General features: G+C 43.7%; 1 protein-coding gene across 2 annotated transcripts in view; it reads right to left on the bottom strand.

Moving 5' to 3' along the window:
* Positions 1-938: 938 nt before the first annotated feature.
* The window catches only part of VSTM4 (V-set and transmembrane domain containing 4), an 88,784-nt gene continuing 66,910 nt past the window's right edge, over positions 939-22,812 (bottom strand). Inside the window, exon 8 of one of the 2 annotated variants that reach the window (XM_082425471.1) lies at positions 939-2,321. In XM_082425471.1, coding sequence (XP_082281597.1) covers positions 2,196-2,321 — 126 coding nt within the window. In that variant the 3' untranslated portion in view covers positions 939-2,195. Of the gene's footprint in view, positions 2,322-17,607; positions 17,893-22,812 lie in introns of those variants that run through there. The other variant, XM_082425473.1, reaches the window with a different exon arrangement.

The raw sequence follows: 22,812 nt of genomic DNA, 5'->3' as shown, positions 1-22,812 counted from the left end.
CTGAATTGAATCATTGAATAGCAATGACTTGCTGGACTTAGCCTACAGCTACCAGCTCTTCAAAGCTTGTGCTCTTCTTGGTGGAATGCATTCACTTCCATATGTGATGGCACGGAGCTCCCACTGAATTTAAGGGGGTGGGTTTGGGGGTGATCGAAGTTCAGTTCTGCAGAGGCCTGGAGATCTCCTACTCCATGGCCCTCTCTCCACCATCGTCTCTTCGCACACCCTGACTCTCACTCCCACCTGGCACTTCCAGGGCCCCACCAGTCCAAATAGCTCCTTGTGCAAATCAGGGAATCATCCTCCGTCCCCAAAACACCATATAACCATGTTCTGCTGGAAGACTGCCATGATAAACATATGATAGGATGCCTAGGATAATTATGATATGAATGGTGTACTAACCTTATATCCTCCTGTCCTAAAGAGATGCTCTGGGAAGTTCCTCCTCAAAAACTGCGCAGTTTATTCACTACCTTGGATATCTGGCAGAGAGGGAGGGAATGAGACGCAGGTACAGGCTAGAGAGAATGACTTCCTCTTTGTAAAGTCAGGTTATTTTTGCTTCTGGAAAATCATTACCTGCTCCCGATTGGTCCCTTTCCAGTAAGCTATCATGGGTCTATGGGAAAGTTACTGTAGAGCTAAGTTTACGGACAAATATTTACTTTTTAAAGTTATTGCAATGAGAGCCTTAAATAGTAAAGACATTTTCATTTTGAAAATATGGACTGGATTTAGCATGTATGTTAACATAGTGCACTCGTGTAGCTATTTATAGTGTCCAGAATCGTCCAATAGTCATTATCCCATTATAAGAATTCTAAGAGAGGTTAACTCACCTTTGTATAAACATAGAGTCTGAGACAATTAGGGGATAAGAAACTCAACCAAGTTCACATGGCTGTACAGAGGGGCACAACTCACACTCAAGGTTGTGTTTAAAATATATAATTTACCATATATACACGGTCCATTACAAAGCCAAACAACTTCTGTAGTGTGCACTAAAAATCCACCCAGACCACACTCACACATCAAGAAGTGTCCTTAACGACACAGCTGACAGGATGACTCTGTACCAGAACGGATCTGCCTTCAGTGAGATCCTGGATGTCACCTAGGCCCCCAGAGCCACTTCCCCATGGATCTATTTGCCATATGCATCACTGCCTCCCAGCCAAGCCAATTAGAATTCACATGCAAAGTTGAGTCGGGCAAGGCACTTTATAACAGAAGGGTGTTCAGGACACATTTTTCCAGCCCTGCGTATACTTCCTACTCTCCTACCATTGGGGAACCAGGCAAAAGACTATGCTTTCACACGAGAGGACATTCAATTAGAGTTGATAACCTCGGCACACTTCCAAGAGGTCCCCTTCTTCCATTCTGTCAATCGATGGCAAACCCCCCGGCTCCTTTGGAAAAGGGTGAGTGAGAACTTCTTGGAGAATATGAGTCTCTATACCAGGATAAGTCTCCCTGCCAAAGGGGTGGAAGCCCTTCAGAATGAAAGATGTTCTACTTGTCCGGTGGCCGTAGGTGATAGTGGGTAGAAAAACGGGCACTGGGGTATCCAGATAGTTCACTGTCAGCTTAGATGTCAGACTGCCCCACAATCTGTCTCTCTGCCCTTGAATCACCAGGGTCAGTGCATCTATTTAAAACAAGAGATGCTATCTTGAGTGACCGCTTGCAATAAACACTTTGCACTGCTCTGGGTGCCCTGGCAATGTTATCTGATCCTTTGAAAACCAATTAGTACATATCTACCATCTCACACTTGGGCCTATAATGGCATTTCCTCTAGCTATATATTATGAGCTTGATATCACAGATACAGGAAGGGTAGCAGATTAAAATTCATATTAAAAAATACAAAACCCAAAGAAACAAGAAGAAACATGAAGGGGTTTGGCTCAGCAGAAAATCTCCTTGGATGGTCTCAGAATCAAGAGTCCTCACTGCTCAGGGCTCAGACCCAGAAAATCTTGTTCTGGGAGATTTGTCCAAGGGCTGCAGCCCCTATTCTTTTGCAGAGAGGAGCCTTGTGCCTCTCTGAAGGCACCTGGGATGCCGTTGGAATGGGGCTCCCACCACACAGAAGGCACAAGTGAAAATACAAAAATAAGGACTTTGTATCCCAGGTTTCATAAATAACTGGGGTGGCGGATATTAAATACGATGCAGAGTTACAGTTTGTTCTCCTCAAAGAGGATCTGGGCATAGACGGTGCTGGTGGGAATGCCTTTGGCAGCCTGGTGGGGCTTGATCAGCTCCAGCTCAGCATAGGTCAAGTTCTCTTCGGCAATCTTTGGCTATAAGACAAAAAACAACACAATTTGAGCTGACTTCTGGGAGTTCAACATCACACATACATTCATCAGGCATGTATTTTCATAGCACTTTGGGGATTCAAAGGGAAACAAATAGACAAAAAATTAAAAAGGATATGTAAAACCTAAATAACATAAGATAGATCTTGTTATCTTATATAGAACACTATGTCTTGCAAAAAACACTATGATTTATTTTTAAGTTGTCACAGAATACTAACAAAAAAAATGATTAAACATGAGGCCACAAAGTAAACTTTAATTCTGAAAAGTAAAATAATGTAACTACAGTCTCTCATCAAAAGGATAAAATAGAGGGAGAGGGGCTTCCCTGGTGGCGCAGTGGTTGAGAATCCGCCTGCCAATGCAGGGGACACAGGTTCGAGCCCTGGTCTGGGAAGATCCCACATGCCGCGGAGCAACTAGGCCCGTGAGCCACAACTACTGAGCCTGCGCGTCTGGAGCCTGTGCTCCACAACAAGAGAGGCCGCGATAGTGAGAGGCCCGCGCACCGCGATGAAGAGTGGCCCCCACTTGCCGCAACTAGAGAAAGCCCTCGCACAAAAACCAAGACCCAACACAGCCATAAATAAATAAATAAATAGATAGATAGATAAATAAATAAATAAAATAGAGGGAGAGACAGAAACAAAAAGTCCCAAAAATTGACAACAAAACTAGAATGCTACCATCTAGAAATTTTAAGTGACTTAACCTGTATAAAACTGAAATTTCAGCATATCTTGAAAATAATGATGAAGATATTACATGCCAGAACCTAAAGAATGTAGTACTCAGAGAAAAATCATAACCTTAAATATCTATATTAAACAACATGAATTAAATGGATCAAGCATCCAACTGAAGTTAGTAAAAAAAAAGAACAAAATAAAGAAAAGCAGAAGGAAGAATGAAAAAAATTAACACTAGACTGTATAAGTCAGAAGATAGAAAACAGTAGAATAATTAAAAATATCCAAAAACTTGTGCTTGAAAAACACCAATGAAACAAACAAAAAAATTAATCAAGATAAAAAGGGAAAAAGCAAAAATGAATCAAATAGGAAATGAGAAAGGAGGTATAATAAAATGAAAGAAATTTTAAAACTTCAACTTTGTTCAACATATTGCAAAAACCTTGAAATACAGGATAAAATGAGTACTAGTCCCGAAAAATATAAATTATGAACATTAGCTCCAGAAAATGTCAAACTACTAACTACCATCAAAAATAAAGAATGAAAAGAAAGGAACAGAGGAAGGAAGGCCAGAAGGAAGGCAAGAAAATATTGTCAAAAGCACCAGGCACAGGCAGTTTGATAAGAGAATTTCTAAGAGAGATTCCTTTAAGGAACAGACAATTCCAATATAATTAAACTGATCCAGAGCATTACAGAAAAGGAAGAACTTCACATATTTTAGAACATGTATTAGTATTAGTATAAATGTATTAGTATAAATTATTAGTATATTAGTATAGTGTATTATGTATTAGTATAAATTAGCATAAATCAGATTTACTCAGAGACTATGAAAAGGCACACTAAAGATAGATAATCACGTTCAAGTTGACTTTTTTTCCAGGAATGCAAAGATGGTTCAATATTAGAAAAATCTATTAATATAATTCACAGTAGTAACAGAAAGAAAAACCATATGGTTATCTCTATAGATGCTGGAAAGGCATTTAATAAAAATTTTAAAATTTTTGTTAAAAATAATTCTTGATAATGTAGTCATAGATTTTTTTTCTTACCATGATTAAGAAACATTATTAAAATAAAGAATAATTGGTGATCCAACTCCAGTCATATTAAAAATAAAGCTGCTATAATTAAAACACTGTGGTATCAACAAATGAATAGACCTCAATGGGACTGATGAAAACATCCAGAAATTAACCCAAATATTATTTTTCAATAAATGGTGTTGGGATACTCGGGTAGCCATTTGAAAAACAAATCATATCCTTTATGTCATTCTTTACATTAGATAAATTCCAGATGAATTAAAATTTTAATATGGAAAATGAACTCATAAAAGTGTTAGAAGAATGTGTGGGGAAATTTTCAAAAAAATAATCTCAGCATATGGAAGGTGTTTCAAAGTCTAACACAAAATCCAGGAGCAACAGAAAAAAGATATGTAAATTTTCATGCTATATATTGCAGAATATTCTCTAAATAAAGTCAAAGGACAATTGAAAACATGAGCAAAATATTCGCAACCCATATGAAAGGGCCTTACAATTTAACAAAGATAATGGCCAACAGTCCATTAGAAAATTAAGCAAAGAACAAGAGACAGGACCAGAGAGTGCACAGGAAGAGAAACACAAAGGCTCTTACACATATTAAGTGTGACTCAACCTCTCTCAAAATAAGACAAAAGCGATTTAAAATCACTTAGACATCAGTTTTTGTCTTTCAAGTTGACAAACAAACTAAAAGTTTTCCAAATGAAACAGAAAGAAACAGGTCCTCTTGTATATTGTTGGTGGAAGTGTTTATTGGTACAAGCAAAAAACTGGAAACACTTCAGTGGACATCAATAGGAGCCTGATGCATTCATAATGGAGTATCTGGTACAGTCTTTAAAAAGAATGATGGAGCTGTATATGTATACTGTATGTTTTCCTATCATTTGTGTAGTGTATGGGAGTATATATACATGTATATATGTTATATACTCAGAAAACCCTTGGAACTTGCCTGGAAGTCAAGAACCTGGTCTCCAAGTTTCCCTCTGGGGAAGTAAATGGGGTGGCTGGAGAGAGACTCAACCTTTATTGTAGACATTTGTTGGTACCTTTCAAATTTTCTAGATGGTACATTATTTAAACAGCACATTAATTCATTTTAATTCACAATTAGGAAAATAAAAGCTGGTCACTAATTTATAGTCGTAAAAGACACATCACTTTCATTTAAGCAGCCCTGCTTTTGTTTTTTGGCTGCTTTGGCTGTGTTGTCATTGTTTTATTTTTATTTTTTGGGCTATACCTTGGGTAACTCACCAGAATTCAGGACAAATAAATCGTACACATTCAATTTAAGTTTCTTAAAAAGTATGCCAAAAGCAAAAAGCCTCTTTTCTTTTGAGATGAAGCATCACACTAGAGGACAGGGAGCAGGAGACAAAGAGAGAATGTAAAGAACTCCTTATGGCCAGTACTGACTGGTCAGGGGCGACCGCTGAGCGACCTTCAAAATTGTCTGGTCCTTTTAAAATTTCAGCGTTAAGGACAATTATAGGAATCAGAGCCTCCTGCTTGTCTTTTGATACCAAAAATCTTTACGTTGTTTCTTAGTCATCCATATCTTACCAGCCAACAAAAATACCATTTACATCTTGCCTTTCGGTTTAATTACATTTCACATTAAAATGATTCCATTTAGAAATGCCATGTGTCCTCAAATAAGCACACAAAACCCAACTCATGTAAATTTTAGAACCAAGATTTATGAAATCATATTGTCCAGGTGTTTTATTACATTACTTTGAAATTGCATTGTTTTCTAGCGTAGATTATCTGTTTATTCTTAAGTTATTCCATTACGTTTGGATATGAAAAATAACACTAGCTTTCTCAATACAGGTCACCAGGCTGGCTTGGCTGATGTGTTGTTTTCATACATTTTTATGATGTTCCTATAGTAAACATAATTTAATAAAGCCAAAGCACACTAAATAAATAATTGCATCTAGAAAAGCAATAAAAACAAATAAAATTAGTACTTTCATAAGTGGAAAGGTACTTCAATTACTGCTACAAGCAACAACCCACCATAAAATGTGTAGAATCATTTCCCTTATGCATATTTCTGGAATATAATAATTTGATTGAAGATATGAGGCAGCACACAGGAGGCTCTGAATTGTGAAGTGTATACAGTTTCCAACAGGAGATGCATAATATTAGCCCTTGGCACCTTTAAAGAACGTATTGTTTTTCTGGCATGTGTCCTTGGCTATCCCCATCAACCATGTGCTTAATTACATTTCCCAGCTTGTTTAACTAGAAATAAATTCCTAACAGCCACTGAAATGGGCAAAATGTAGACTCCTCACCAGTTTTCACCCAGCTACCTTTCTTTGCACTGATGCTTTAGTGGAAGGTTTAGGTGCATTAAGAAGTAGCTTAGAGAAAATTAATGGCGTATCAGTGAGACCAGGTAAGACTGTAGAACTGGTAGTAAAACTGGGAGCCAGGAGCAGAATGTAAAGGTTAAAGTGGGCAAGTGCAATGAGGCAGAGGCAGGGTGAGGGACCTGCTGCAGGGCCCCACCTGTATGTCAGGTGATGTCCGCCATCTTGCCAACACAAACCTGTTTGGATTTAAGATAAGGAATCACTCCTAATGTGTATGGCAATTCAAGAACTGGAGTACAGTGAATGGGTCTCCGAAGGTGAATCAAGACATACTTCTGTTAGTTCCCTGACAGCTTCTGGCCCTCAAATGACCCTCTCTTCAAGCCCCCGTCCTGTTCCTGGTGGTGCAGGAAGTACGTGGGGCATCAGCACTCAAGAAGACAAAACTTAATACTCTTGAACTGGCTGTTCACAAACACGCCTGCAGCAGCTCTCGATTGCACTGGAAAACACAAAGGAAACTGTGGAAGGTACGGCTTCCAGGCCTCAGACATGAGCTTTACACTTAGGTCTGCTGTTGCTGTGTTCCCGGAAACAGGAGGGGGCTGGGGACCAACAGCTGGAAGTTCTGGTAGGGTCCTTTAGAAGAGGCTCCAGAACTTTCTAAACATGTGAGAAGCAATAGTGCCATTTCCTCTTCCCAGGACTGTTTGGTTTTACTTTCTTTTCCCTTTCACCCAGCCTGGAGAGACTCCTGGTCCATTTCTCTTTCTATTCCTCCAACAGAGGCCTGGTATTTGTGTCAACTGCTTGGAGTCTCATAGGTTCTAAACCCCTTTGTTTCATGTGCCTTTAATCTCACTTTTCATACATTTCCTCCTAGTCATGAAGAATCCACTCCCTAGTCTGGAATGGGATTCTATGAGCAAGAGGGGATGGAGGTTCAGATGTAGACACGTGTCACTGCACCCAAGGAAGGTGAGAATAAAAGAAAATTCTCCCGGTTCAGTGAAAGTGTTCACGGCAAGGAGGTGAGGAGAGAGGCCGTCACCCGGTGGCTGCCTGCAGAGCATGGGTGCAGGAGGAATTGGGTCAAATGTCAGCTGTGGGACCTTGCGCCAGTTCCATCACTGGCACTCAAGAACCTACCCTGCTGATGTAAATGAGGATTTAAATGAGATGATGTATGGAATGATTCTGGCACCACTGGGTCTACCCCATAGAAGATGCTAAACGCGTGCCTGCTGAATGAATAAACGTTCTGGTTTCATCATTTTTCTCTAGAGTGTCAGCTCAAATATCCATTTGTGTACCTTCTGAGATCTTCATGCGTGACCAACAACTATGTGAACTAAGTAGTCCTGGATATCTTCTGACACATAAGGAAGAGATTCTAGGAAATTAGTTGTTATGGGCTGAATTGTGTCCCTGCAAAATTCATATGTTGAAGCAATACCCCAGAATGTGACTATAGCTGGAATCAGGGTTTTTAAAGAGGTAATTCAGATAAAATGAGGTCATTAGAGCAGGCCCTAATCCAAGATGACTTGTGTCCTTATAAGAAGAGGACATTAGGACTCATATACGTAGAGAGAGAAGACCATGTAAAGATACAGGGAGAAGATGGCCATTTATCAGCCAAGGCAAGAGGCCTCAGAAGAAACTAGCTCTGCAGACAACTTGATCTCAGACTTCTAGCCTCCAGAACTGTCAGAAATATTTGTTTAAGCCACCCAATCTATGGTACTTTGCCTGACAGCTGAGCAGACTGATAGATTAGTCAGGATGGTGACAGAAGAGAAGGGAAGAGGGAATGGGCTGCCGTAGTGGGAGAGGATTGGGGTGGGTGCATATAAGAAGTCACTGCATTTTATGTCAACATGGGAGGAGAGCCGTCCTCTCCCCCTATTCGGTGAGGAACAACACTGGAATAAAGAGGCTCTAGGACTCTCTCATATGGCACAACCCCCACCCCCCAAGACACACACACACACCCCTCCCACCCCCCGCAGCCCTGCCCCCCACGGTGTAGCTGGACCCTGGGCTGCAACAGACCTAGCTGCATTGCTGGGCCATATACCTATTAGCTTTTAGGAAACATGGGATGGGGATGCTGGCATTTATATCCTGCTAAGAAGGGCGCTTGGCTCCAGCCATGAGAAGGAGGCTACTGCAGGCAGCAAACGAGGCCCAGGCACGGCTGCCTCCATGTGAATGATGGGCTGCAGGACAGTCTTGCCCTCTGAACTGAATCCAGGGCACAGACAGAGCCCACGCTTATCCTCATCTTTACAACCGAGCAAACAGAGCTCTGAGTGTGGAGCAGTCAGCTTTATCGAATCAGGTTGCTTTTGCCTGAACCGCGGTGCACCCACCTGCCCCTCCCCAGCCCTCCCTGAAGCCACTGCTTTTGTTGCCACTTCTCATGCAGCTGATATAAGGAGAAGCAAACCTCAGGAAAAGACTTGGACGAGGTTTAGCAAGTGTTGAGTAGAAGACAGATCGAAATCCCACAGAAAAGGGCTCCTTGATCCAGGGAAGTGATAATACATCTGTGTGCTCAGACCTTCTTGGGCAAGGTGTCTTGTCTCTTCCCAGTGAAAAATAAATGGAATTAATTTTGAGACTTGTGGCAAAAAGAATGGAAACCAGGGCCCACATGCTCAAGATATTGGAGCCTCTTGGTCTCAGGAAACCAAGGCCCCGAGGTTTAGGTAACTGAGGGTTGAAATTCACTCCATGCTCAGCTTTCCCAAGAGGGTGCAGGGCTGTTCCAACAGTGCTGGGGAGCCCTTCTGCAATCTGTCTATTCAAAAGGGGCACTCTTCTATAATCTACATAAAAGCGCCATATGCACTAGCAGTGGCCCTAGCCTATGCCCAGATATCTTGTTGTAAAAGACAAATAAATGACAATCTGTTTCAAAATAAAATGAAATACATAAAATAAACCATGATCTTGGAAATTCCTACTCCCAGGGCTAAGTGGAAGTGGCCAGATGGTGTGGGGCAGTGACCTGTGATCTCCAGTAGCTCTCAGCAATCACGGCGGCCTGGAGTCTGCTGTCTCTGGTACGGAAAAAGAGGACCCAGCCCACTGTGGGTGTAGGATTGGGTGGGGCTCGGATATGGGTGTCAACATGAGCCAGAAGCAGGGCTAGATTTATTCTTTCACAGTACCTTCCTCTCGGATCTTTCTGATCTGTTGTTTGGAATATCTAAGGAGTTCTTTAGCAATACGTGTTGTAGGTTGCAAGCCCCCAAGGGAAGGCACTGATGTACTCTGGACATCCTGCCACTGCTAAGAGTGCCAAGGCTCATGCTCTAGATGCAAACTATCCCACGTGACTTGCTTTCAGTCTTCCTCCCAGGTTCCCCTCCTGTAGCGTCCCAAGCAGGTGAGGGGAGCTCAGGTTTCAATTTATGCTGGATCCCTCGGCATGGAATTCCCTCTCCCCTCATACACAAGGTGGACCCCTCCTCCTTCAAAACCCAACCAAGCCCTCGGTGAGGCCTCCTGGACACTATCTTTGGCCACATCTTCCTCCATACCACTGCCCAACCTTGTGAGGTCTTCTGAGATTGCACTGGGATCCACCATGACATATTCTCTCTCCCTCTCTCTCTCTCTAATGATAGTAATCATCAAACTGCTCACTGGCCAAAGAATGAAGAGATTTTATAATAAATTCTTATTTATTTATTTACATAAATAAATATTTAAACCTTTCTAAGCATGCTCCTGAGCTATGTTCTCCAACACAGGCAACACCCCCTAACCCCCCAGCCCACAGGTTCACGCACGCACCGTGCACCCCCAGCCCTAGGATTACAGATCTACTCACACCTCTCACTATGCCTTCCAGGGACACCAAGGAGATTTTTATTTCACTTTTTAATTTAATTTTCTTAAAAGACGTGCAGTAAAAGTGACTTTTTAGGGGAATCGTTGTATGCATCTGAACACGAGTACAGGTTTCTGGGCCCAGGACACAGGACAGTCCCATCACATGCCCTCACACTTTCCTCTGAGGTCGTGTCCTCCCTCCAACCTGACCATGGGGCAACCTGATCTGTGTTCTGTCACTATGGTTTTCTCTCTTAGAGAATGTCATATGAAAGGCATCCTACAGTATGTAACCTTGTGGGATCAGCTTTTTTCTCTCAGCATAATTCCCTCACATTTCATCCAAGCTGCTGCATGTATCAACAGTTTGCTCCTTTCGATGGTAAGGAGTATACCATGGTGTGTCACATGCCACACTTTGCTTATACATTCACCTGCTGAAGAACATTTGCGTCGTTTTAAGTTTTTGGTGGTTATGAATCGAGTTGCTATACATATTCATTGCAGGTTTGTGTGTGATGTGTCATTACTCCAGGGTAAACATCCAGGAATAGGGTTGCTGGGTTGCATGGAAAGTACGTTTAACTTCAAAAGAAACTGCCAAACTATTTGTCCAAAGCGTCTACACCATTCTTCCCTCCCTCCAGCAATATCTGAGAGTTTTAATTGCTCTGCATACATGATGGCACTTGGTGTTGCCCATATTTTTTACTTTAGCCATTCGAGTAGGTGCTAGTGATCCAGTAATTACTATTTCACTGTCCCTGAGGGACTCACCAATTCTAGACTTGCACTCAAGTTCTCAGTGACGGCTACTGAGCCAGATTAAATTTCCACACAGCACGACATCCCCTCAGAAGAACTGGGAAAGGATTTTCACACAGACCAGTTTTCTTTCTAATGCAGTGATGGAATCTTCTGGACTCCAGGTGTAACAAAGTGAGTATGCAAGTTTCAAAGTCTGAAACACCATGTCTCCCATCCCCTATCCTTCTGTTCTGCCAGTGAGGAGACGCTGCTACAGCAGACGACAGCCTCCAGGCTGGACCTCCCACTTCTCATTTAAGCCCCACTTACCCCCAGTTTTAGGGTGATGATTATGGGACATATATCTATGGGGAAGGATTTACTGGATAAAACTAGCACCAGAAAAGTCGACCCCCAAAAGGCAGAAGTTGTGTAACTCTTGGGAACACACCTCACTTCGAGCTCCTAACTGGAAGTTTCTTGAGTGTTTCATTTTGTAGGTGTGTTTCTGGGGTTCAAGCCAAGAATGAACTTTCCTACTAGGAGAGAGAGAGATTTAACATTCTATGCAGACTCCTGCAAAACAACACTTTTTCACAGAGATCACAGTTGGACATGCAAGTTGAATTAAATTGCAGGAATAAAAGAAAAATGCAATTGCAGCCACTGCAAGTTCTCCAATGTCAGAAGTTCAATTGGGTAATACCATTACCGCAGCAACAGATCAATAACTAGGACATGGGATGTTTATGCTAACGTCACCTTAGAGTTTAAAAATGTGATTGCAGTTCTACTGAGTTGCACTATCAGGAATCTATTTACCCAAGAGAGAATTACATATTATCCATATTATCAAGGGCAGACTTCCTCTTCCCCCTTTGAGATAAGTGCTCATTTTTTATTCAACAGAGGAGTACCTGATAAAACAAACTCTCGCCTCCCAATATCCGTACACATGCAACTATGGCCACTGGGGTGAGGGATGCCGTGCATTCAGTGAAGCTCTATTTGATGGAGGGCCCTCAATGGATACCTGTAGGTCCCAACTCAGGAAAGAAAACTCTGTTGTGGTCCTTATATGTCCTGTAAGAATCAACATGCCTTGGAAATGAACTTGACTTCATTTTGAGTTCCAAAGGTCTGCTGACTGTTTATGTTTATATGTTTATTTATATTTAAACATATTATGGAAAGAAAAAGTAGAGTTCCCTGGTATGCACGTTAAATTAAAATAAAGAATCAAACTGAACAAACGAGACACCTTTCCAAGACAGAGATGTTAAACTGTGGTATGAAGGACACAATCCAGAAGTGACTTTGGGAGGCGACAGAGGATGGGGGTTGAGAAGTGGTCCTTCTGAGACAGAACTCAGGAAATGTCAACTAATCTTCATCAACTCATTCAATCCTCACATACCAGCCCTGAGGTATGCAAGGTGGAGCCAATGGTCACGCCCACTTCACAGAGGGGCAAATAGGCTTTAAAAGGCAGGTACGTCATTCACGGTCCTGCAGCCATTGCCGGATGGAGTCTGGACTCAGAGCCAGGCAGGCCTGCCCAGAATCCACCCTCTGCTCATGGGCAGTGCCCCACACTTACAAGTACAGGGCCAGCCGCAGTGACTACGGCTCTGGTGTGGACGCCTGGTACCCAGGTGAGCCAGCCAGGCAGACAGCAGACCTTGAAATCCCAAGGGGGAAAAGAGTGACCTTCCAAAGACAAGGGGGAAGCTTCACTGGCAGAAATCTCAGGAGAGTGTGTTTTCAGAACAGGTCTGCACTGCTCAGTGGGCAGGTGAGCTCCAGCTAAAGGGGAAGTGGGGTCAGGAGAGCTGCCCCACGCTCATCAGAGGCCTGGCTTGGTGTGGAGGGACAGAGTACGTGAGGCCGTGGCTCCAAGAGCAGACACGTGGTGCTGACACTGACGAGAGGATGATGAAGGAGGAGGGAATCCCTTCAGGTGACCACTTGTCTCTCTCCACAGTCTCACCCACAAAGGACTCTTAACCTCCAAGGACGGAGCAAGTGTGCCTCTTACCAGCATGGGATGGAAGTGACAAGGGTGCAGGCTCTGCTTTGGCCAGGCTGTATGTGAGGTGGCAACAGACTCTTGATTAGAGGTGCCCATTGAACGGGTAGAACTATGAAGCCAAGCGTCAATGGGGTAGGACTGGAAAATCCAGGGGAATTTTCCGAGGTACCCGCTGGAGCCACATGCCAGGTCTGCTCTCACCGTCTCCTTGGGGTTGAGGTCAGTGGTCCAATGGGATCTCTGGCTCTAGTGGTATAACTGATACCAGAATCCTCCCTCAGAGCTAGGAGCTGGAATCCAGCTGCATTCTCACATCCAGCAGGCGGCTGTGACTGCTGACTTAGGTGCATCTTGACAATCTGAGTCAGGACCCAGAGACCAGGACCCTTTGTTTCTGTGCACGGAGATAGAGGCGCTCTCTGAGGCCCACTTCCTTTGTTGTTTCAGCCATCTATAAGCCTTGCAATTATATCTGCCTACCTCACACCCAGCTTCCCTTCCACATGGTTACTTGGTGACTCATGGCCAATAATCCAGTGTTCTCTAGGACTTTGGAGGGCTTAGAAAGGCTCTCTAACTCAGCAGAGAAGCCTTGGATGGAGATGAAGATTTTAAAGTCTTATCCAGGTGTGTTGGCACCTTGGGCTGGATGAAGTCATTCGGAAATCATGAGCTGGGCAAATTCACATCATGCTCCTGAATCTGGAGAATTCAAAGGCTGTTTAGCAAAGTGCATTACCAGAATGAATTTGACATGACGGAAAGTCACATGCCCCTGGCTAATTGCTCTGAGGACAGACAGAAGTGACCAGCTTTAGAAAGTGCTGAAGCTTTGCACTGAAAGGCCTGAGGCATTACAAGTCATCAGACAGATGGATGTCTCTAGATTTCACCAACATATGTTTTGGAAGCTAAAATGTGATTATAGATAACGCTCTTGGGGAGGGTCCTGATACATGAAACTTTTCACAGTGGCACAGTGAGAGCTCCATGATCTAATACAGTCACGTATTTTCTCTTCCCTGTGGACCATAGATGTATGTTTTCCCAGCTGCCTTCCAAAATTACTTTTCCTGGCAGTATTATTCAAGAGAATGCTTATGCTTTGAAAAAGAGAGTGTTTGGTTACCTACTACATAGGAGTCCACTCTGAGAGTCTTCAATCTTGAACAATCTTTAACACTTTTCTAGATTCATCAGATTGGGCAAGGGTCTGTCTAGGGGTACTTAAGAGCATGGACTCTCGGAGACTGAAAAACTGCTATTTACTGGCTGTGTGACCTTAGGTAAGTTACTTAACCACTCTGTGCCTCTGTTTCCTCATCAGAGGCATGGGATTCATAAAGTGGGATTAATAATAGTACCTATCCCACAGGGTTATTTTGAGGATTAAATGCATTAATATATGTAATGTACTTAGAAAATTACCTGGTAGTTCAACAGTAAATGCTACACAAGGGCTCAACTATGACTACAATTTTTATTGTAGAAACGAACAAGTGTTGCTTTAACAATTTCCCTTTGAAATATTTAGAGGCAGAGAACTGAAGATACTCAGAGGTCATTTGGAAAACATTATGTACCAGATGCTGCTGGATGCCATTGGACCTCAGAAACCAAGGCAAAGAAATGGCAAGCTTGGGCTCAATAGCTAGCAAGCGACAAAGCCAGCGCAAGAGCTGGCCTGTAACCACACCACTCAGGTCCATGGGAGTGGTGACTTTGTCAAACTTATCCATTGCTGCACCCAGTGGTATGCAGGGAAATTGCCGAGCAACTGGCCCTCCAAGAAGAAAACTCTCATTTGTAGCATTTGCTGATTTACATGTGTAAATCCCCCCGCAATGGCTGATTTCAAGATGCCGAAGAGATTTGTTTTCTCTAGTGGATAGGAGTGGGCTGGAGCACGCCACTGTTTATAACTTAGCTCCTAGGAAGACATCTGACCCAGGTGCTACCTGGTGCATGGGAGATACTCAATGCTCATTTTTAAATGAATGAGTGAATAAGACAAAATGAAAGAAAACCAGTCTGACACTCATTAAAAACTGTTCTGTGGATATCCTTGGTCCCAGGAATGTAGGGAGAGGATGCTCTCAGAAATCATGGGCAGAACCATGGGACTCATTTCTCTTTCAGCCTATCTAGGGTTTCCATGAGTACAGTCTACTGAGAAGTACGATACTTGGGTTCTACTACTTGGAATCATATAAAATCTGCATATGGCTTTCAACTTCATGGTTTTAAAGACAGATGATAGGTAGATATAGATAGATGATAGATGATAGATAGATAGATAGATAGATAGATAGATAGATAGATAGATAGAGAGATATCCTACACTGGGGAGGGTATGAGGAAATGTTCACTCTCATCCTTTGTTGGTGGGAGAATAAATTAAGAAAACACTTTTGGAAGGTAATTGGGCAGAATCTATCAAAATTGAAAACGCAGATATACTTTCCCATCATAATCCCATTTCTAAAAATCTCTCCTACAGAAACACCATTAAGCAAATTTGTATCTGAAAGGATATTCACTAGAGCATTGATCCAAAGAGTTAGAAATTAGAGTTGGGACTGATTAAAGAAACAATGATGCCATAACACTTTGCAGTCATGAGAAGAATGGGGTAGATCTATATGTACTGATATAGAAATATGAGCCTGATATATTGTTAATGAGAAGACAATTCAACGTGTGAACATTTTGTTTAGGATTGTTTTTTTTTTTTTTTTTTTAAATTTATTTATTTATGGCTGTGTTGGGTCTTCATTTCTGTGCGAGGGTTTTCTCTAGTTGTGGCAAGTGGGGGCCACTCTTCATCGCGGTGCGCAGGCCTTTCACTGTCGTGGCCTCTCTTATTGCGGAGCACAGGCTCCAGATGCGCAGGCTCAGTAGTTGTGGCTCACGGGCCTAGTCGCTCCGCGGCATGTGGGATCCTCCCAGACCAGGGCTCGAACCCGTGTCCCCTGCATTAGCAGGCAGATTCTCAACCCCTGCGCCACCAGGGAAGCCCTAGGATTGTTTTTAGGGAACACACAGAAATGGATTTGTCATAATCCGTGGACAAGACCTACAATGACTGTGGGTCGACTGTATATACACTTTGGGAATACACACATATATATGGATTTAAGTTTATATGTACATAGAAAAATACTTAGAAAAATATAAGCCAATCTCCTAACAGAAGCCACCTGTTAGGAGGCCCAAGGAAGAATTTTACTTTCTGTTTTAACAAATAGAGATCCTGAAGTGCCAGCCTCACTCCTGCACCCCATGCAGAATTACCATTACAGCTTTCATCATGAAAACCCATCCAGTAAAGTCAGGACAGAAAACACCCTTGACCCAGTGGCATAGGACTTTACTGAGTGCTTTTGATGAGAGGCAGCAGACCCCAGAGTCCAGCAAGGAAGAACAGGGACTGGGGGCCAAGTGCCTGGTCAGATCCAGCTCTGCCACTTCCTGGAGGGGGAGTTTGTGCTGGTACTACTTCCCCATGCCTCCCCTGCCTCATCTATGAGATGGACACATTACAATGCATAGGTCAGAGTCATCCCAATGTTGATATTGGTAAACACTGGGATAGTGTCTGCATGGGCAAGTGCCATCAAAGTGAAGGTGAGTATCATCACCATCATCACCATCATCATCACCATCACCACCATCACCATCATCACCGTCATCACCATCACCACCACCATCATCACCGTCATCACCATCATCATCACCATCATCATCGCCATCACCATCACCACCACCGTCATCATCGCCATCACCATCACCATCATCACCACCAGCATTATAGACACAATGTACAGGGCAAGCATTAGGAGCAAATACAAAATAGTAGGAGGTATGCTAGCTTATTTGCTGGATTCATATGTAATATGGGCAATGGGCACATATGACTGAATTCATAGTTTGTATTCATCATCTTTCTATGCACACTCTAATGTAAATTCACAAGACTGTGTCTTATTGCATCACATGTACTTGTTGGAATTTATAAATTCAGCTTTAAGAACATATAATAATAAATGAGAATTGAATCTGGCTAGGGAAACAAAATCTCCTACATGTACCATTAGTTTGTCATGAACTCAGAGTTCCACATAGAAATTTTCTTCCTGATATTTTGGATGCCTACCTTGATGTTACAGATAGGTTGATGATGTTTTTCTTTCTTTTCTTTTTTTCTGAAATGGCACTTCATTTCTAGTATTCTCTATTTGAGACTGAAAAAGTCTTTTAATAACAACTCTGAAGTGCTCTGCATTCAAAACTGAAGTTTTAAATGAAATAGGCTTTTTTAAAAAAAAATCAAATGTGAGCAGAAATGATATTGTTCCATGAGATTACAAAAATGAAATAGAGTGAAAAAGTTTAAAAAAAATATTTCCCAGCAGTGCAATGATCCCAGCAATGAAGTGCCCAGTAAAGGCAGCAAATCAGCTGAGCCGAGATGGAAAACAAGCTACCACTCTGAAGGGACAGTCCCTGCAGACACACAGAGATGGCCCTGCCCCACAGTGGGCCCAGGACCCCCGGGAGCAGGGTGGGCCTGTGCGACCAGGCAGGGTCACTCAGGGGACTGGACCCGCTGGGCTTCCGGGCCTGCCTCCAGCCTGGACCATCCTCGGGCCCAGCTCATCTCTCTGCTGCCTGTTCACCTTTGTCAGGGGGCTCCAAGGCTCCTGTCCCCATAGCACCTCGTACACTGCCTGTCAACACTGAGTGGGAGACTGCAGAATGATCCAAAGGAATCTGTGATGCAGCAAATTGGAGAAACACAGCTCCAAGGTGGTCAATTCCGAAATCATCTCCCTCCTGAAAGCACAAAGCCACACTACCCTTCTAGAACAGGGCGAGGCAGACTCCCTCTGCATCACTTCTACAGGATTCCTGTCACCTCCCAAAAGGGGGCTCCCAATGAGTGCTTAAGGTGCTACCAGTCTTAAAAGACTCCTGAAAGTAACGGCTTCACTTGGCCCATTGTTAATAACATCAGAGCCTCAACCAACCTCCACTGGCCTGTGATGAAGCTGAGAAGCATCCAGCCCCGTAGCTGTTTTTAGACAGCGCGAAGCACGGAGGGGCCTCGGCACGGACCTCGTGGCCTGCGGGGAAGTGACAGCCCCGCGTCAGGGCTAAGAGTCTCTAATACGAGATGTTCCCACTGCCACTTCGGGGAGGCCTGATCTCGCCTCCTTGGTGATCACATCCCACTTACAAAAGGCCCAGCCACCTGCCCTCCCCTGACTGAAAGAAGCCCATGAAACGAAATGACTTCTGTTTCCCCACTCTCATCCCTTCCGAAGCCCCGGCATCTATTCTTCCCTCCAGTCGACATACATAACTCCCCGTGACAATAATGGGATGTGCATGTGTACCGAGGGGGGCATAGGATTTTTATCTCTGTAAAAATGGTACTAGCGTGGTACAAGCAAAGTTTTTGTTTTTTCCCAAGGCTTTTACTTGGGGAGATAGATTGTTCATGTGCTTGTGGGTTTTTCCTTCTTTTTAATTTTAAATCGAGATTATGAACATATTTTATGCAGGTTAATATATTCTTTTCATGCAAAATTTAACTGAAACCAGTGCTAGCACATTTAACGACAACAAGAGAAATTCTTCAGCTTATTATAAACATCCTTCAAGAAACCTGAAATGCGTGTCCTCTGGAAATAATTTTACTGGGATTTGGGTTATTATTAAAATCCTCTCAGAATTCTATCACTGGTGTCTAATGTGCCTCAAAGCCCTTTTTCTGCTACTGATCAGAGAAAAACTCTTTTTGGTCTTGCAAGTACACTGTCGATAGTGAAAACTGAGCTGGAAGAGGGGGCTTCTTTCCTGACACCAGGCAAACACTCAATAGGGCTGGCACCTCAGTCCTGGGCTGACCACTGGGTGCAAGGCTCACTCCTAAGACAGGTTCCCTTCAACTATGATGGAATGAACTTCGTCCCTCTGTTTTAAGTGCTCTGATCTTTCAGATTCCATGAGAGGAGGCAGGTTTACTGCAGACTTTAAACTCAAAGGAATCCCAGACAAGCAGGTCTTGGTCACACATTCCCTACGTGTCAGAATTCTCTACCTGCGACTGTGAGGGGTCCTAGGAGATCACAGGACAGGGCTACACACAGCTGAGACGGGGATGAGCTATCCAGGAAAGGCTTACAGGAATGAAAGAGAGTCACAATGCCCTTTAGAAGCAGATTCTCATGTTTAATTCTCTCTTTGTGGATAAATAAGAAAACCCACCATTCTCCCAAGTGGGCTGAACTGTCTCACTAAAATGTAAATACAACTATCTCCGGAGGTGGCCGGCGATGACTCTGTCCCGCCAGCCATGACCCAACCAGAGCTGGCTACTGTTTGTTAAGTTACTCAGAGCTGCACTTCTTAAACTTTAATGTTCATCAGATTCATCTGGAACCTTGTTGAATTGCAGATTCTAAATCAGTAGGTCTAGGGTGGGGCCTGAGCTTCCGTTTTTCCAACAAGCTCCCAGGCAATGCCCAGGCTGCTGGTCCGTGGACCTCACGTTGAGCAGTGAGGACTTAGAGCTCCAATCTCAGATCTCTGCCCTCAGTTGTTCATTCATTCCACACATAGTCTGCAGATCCCAGGTCCCCCACTGGGGACAGAGTGATGGGCAGGTTGTCGATGACTTTAAAACTAATGCTAATCAAAATTTAAAACTTCTGGGCATCAAAGGACATATCAACAAAGTGCAAAGGCAACCTACAGAATGGATGAAAATCCTCACAAATTGTATATCCAAAAGGGGTTAATATCCAGAATATATACAGAACTTCTATAAACACAACAACAAAAAACAAGCAATCTGATTTTAAAATGGGGGAAAGACTTGAATAGACATTTCTCCAAAGAAGATATACAAATGGCCAACAGGCACATGAAAAGATGCTCAACATCACTAATCATTATGGAAATGCAAATCAAAACCACAATGAGATACCATCTCATACCCATTAGGCTGGCTACTATATTAAAAAAAAAAAAAAACAGAAAATAACGAGTGTCGGTAAGGATGTAGAGAAACTGGAACCCTTGTGCACTGTTGGTGGGAATGTAAAATCATGCAGCCACTATGGAAAAGAGTATAGCAGTTCCTCAAAAAATTAAACAGAGAACTACCATGTGATCCAGGGATTCCACTTCTAGGTACATATCCAAAATATTTGAATGCAGGGACTCAAAGAGATATTTGTACATCCATGTTCACAGCAGTATTATTCATAATAGCTAACATGTGGAAGCAACCCAAGTGTCCATCCACAGATGAATCGATAAACAAAATGTAGTATATATACATAAACTGAAATATTATTCAGCCTTTAAAAAGGAAGAAAATTCTGACCCATGTTGCAACATAAATGATCCTTGACAACACCATGCTAAGTAAAATAAGCCAGTCACAAAAGGATAAACACCATATGATTCTACTTATATGAGGTACCCAGATTGGTCAAATTTATAGACAAAGTAGAAGAGTAGTTTTCAAGGGCTGGAGGAGGACAGAGTAGAGAGTTGTTACTTAATGAGTACAGACTTTTGCAAGATGAAGAGCTGTGGAGATTGCACAGCAACGTGAATATACTTAACACCATTGAACTGTACACTTAAGAATGGTTAAGATGGTAAATTTTATGTTATGTGTATTTTAACACAATTAAAAAAAAACAGTTCCCACTGTCTGCACTATCTAAGGTGTCTACAATGTATGGCCTTCACAGCAAGAGAGATGTAGAGGTCACTTTGTAAAAAGGAACCACGTGGTTGCCGTGGAGGAGAAAGTCCATTCAGGTGGGTTAACATGACTTCAACATGGAGTGGGAAGTGCTGAGACACAGGTGAGGCCAAGTGCTGTAGGAGGCCTGTGGAGAGGCCCTGGAGTCAGATGGATGGGGAGGTGGCGGGCGTGAGAACCAGCTGTGGCGGGGGTTAGCCTGGGGTCAAGCCCAGGCCCCTGCGAAGGAACAGACAGGCTTCAGTCACCAGTGGACATGGGGGCAAGGGAGGAGAAGGCACATAGATTCTGGAAGCATGATATCCCAGGTGAAGCAGACTGCGGGAAGGTGATGAGGTCTGTGTGTGCCGCGGTAAGTTTGGGGTGCGCTTGGAGCTTCTGGCGGGGTGTATCATAAACAGAAGAACCAGGCTGGAATTGACTTGAAGAGCCAGGTTAGGGAGCCAGTGGGCTGCACAGGCGGCCGCTGCACCTGTGAGAGTGCTGACCCTCGCAGGCAATGTGTTCAAGGAGAAGAGGACCCCAGAGACAGGTAGTACTCTAGAGAGGTGGAGGGGGTGAAGCCAGCCTAACCATCTGGGGAGGGGCGACAGCCAGGAGGGAAAGCAGTCAGCTGGGGTGATGGCAGGTGACCCACGTTTACCTCCAGGGACAAGGGCGTCGAGGCATCGAGGGGTCAGAAATAACAGATTAACTGAAAAGGGTCGTGAGAGTTGGCGATGGGAGGTCCCTGACATGCAGAGCATAACTCTGATGCCTGGGAGAGTCCCGATTTGTGGAGGAGTGGGACTGAAGGGACAGGAGGCCTCAGAAAGAAGGTGGTGAGTGATCCACATCTTGGAGGTGAGTGGCAGCTCTGTGGGAGGATGGGCGGGGCAACAGGTCCGGACAGAGCCCGTGGGGCCCAGGGTAAGATGACCTGGACCACACGGGGTAACAGGGTGGAGCGTGAGACAGATGATGACAGCTGCCACTCACGGGAAGCCCTGCTTCATCCTGGAGGCACGGGGGTGCCCACGAGAGTATTTTAAGCAGGGAAATGACATGACTGGAGATCCGTTTTAGAAAAATCCCTAGGCAGCAATGTGGGAGAGGGAGCAGAGTGGGAGACAGGATACAAGAGACCCATTGGGAAACTGGTGGTAATTAAGCCCCTGATGTTCCTACTTTTCCTGTGTCTTCAGTCTTTTGCTCACAAGTGACAGTTTTCTCCTTAGAGAACGGGGGCGGCCTGACCTTTCCGGCTACCGAGTGCTACATACGGGTGACTTGATTATGGAGAGAGAAGACTCAGAGGTGAGGCACTGAAGGACCCTCAATGAGGAGGCATGACCCTGAGGCAGGAGGAGCCCACGGGACTGCATCCTCCCCTGTGAGTTGATCTGGGGATGCTGCCCTCCTCCCTTCCAGCTCACGGTCCCTGTTGCTACCGAGGTCTCGCCTCCACATCACAGAAACTGTTTGCTTTCTCTTCTTCCACTTGGTCTCTGAATCAGTAAGTGACCTAAGGCAAGAAAAAGAAATCACATGCACTTCCGGCTTTCTCTGCTTCTTCTGAAACAAGGAAGCAGTGACAGCTTTTCCTGGAAGTGTGTGAATTAGCTCCATGGGTTCAAGGAGCCCTAAACCATAGGGAAGAAATGGGGGTCTTCACTGTCAGTGTTCAAGGTTGTTAGACAAAGGGATCACATTGTCCAGCAGAAAGAGCCTTGGTGATAACACACGGCCTCATGAGCTGATGAGCTAACTTTGAGAGCAGGTTGTTGGGTTAAAATAGGGGAGAGCAGTTTTGATAACTTGATTATAAAAAGTCTAAAGTGCCTTTCTCACCTCTTTTTTTCTTCTTGAGTCCTATCATTTTTTTTTAAACCTTCCAACCACTGTTAGTCTCTGGTATACACAGTTCTTGCAAAATGCCACGTTATCTTGGAAACATAAGAAAAGATGCCCACTTGTTAATGCTCTGAGGG

Source organism: Balaenoptera physalus (genome assembly GCF_965194825.1).
Source record: "Balaenoptera physalus genome assembly, chromosome: 14".
Lineage (NCBI taxonomy): Eukaryota > Metazoa > Chordata > Mammalia > Artiodactyla > Balaenopteridae > Balaenoptera > Balaenoptera physalus.
This window is presented reverse-complemented; position numbering and strand designations above follow the sequence as displayed.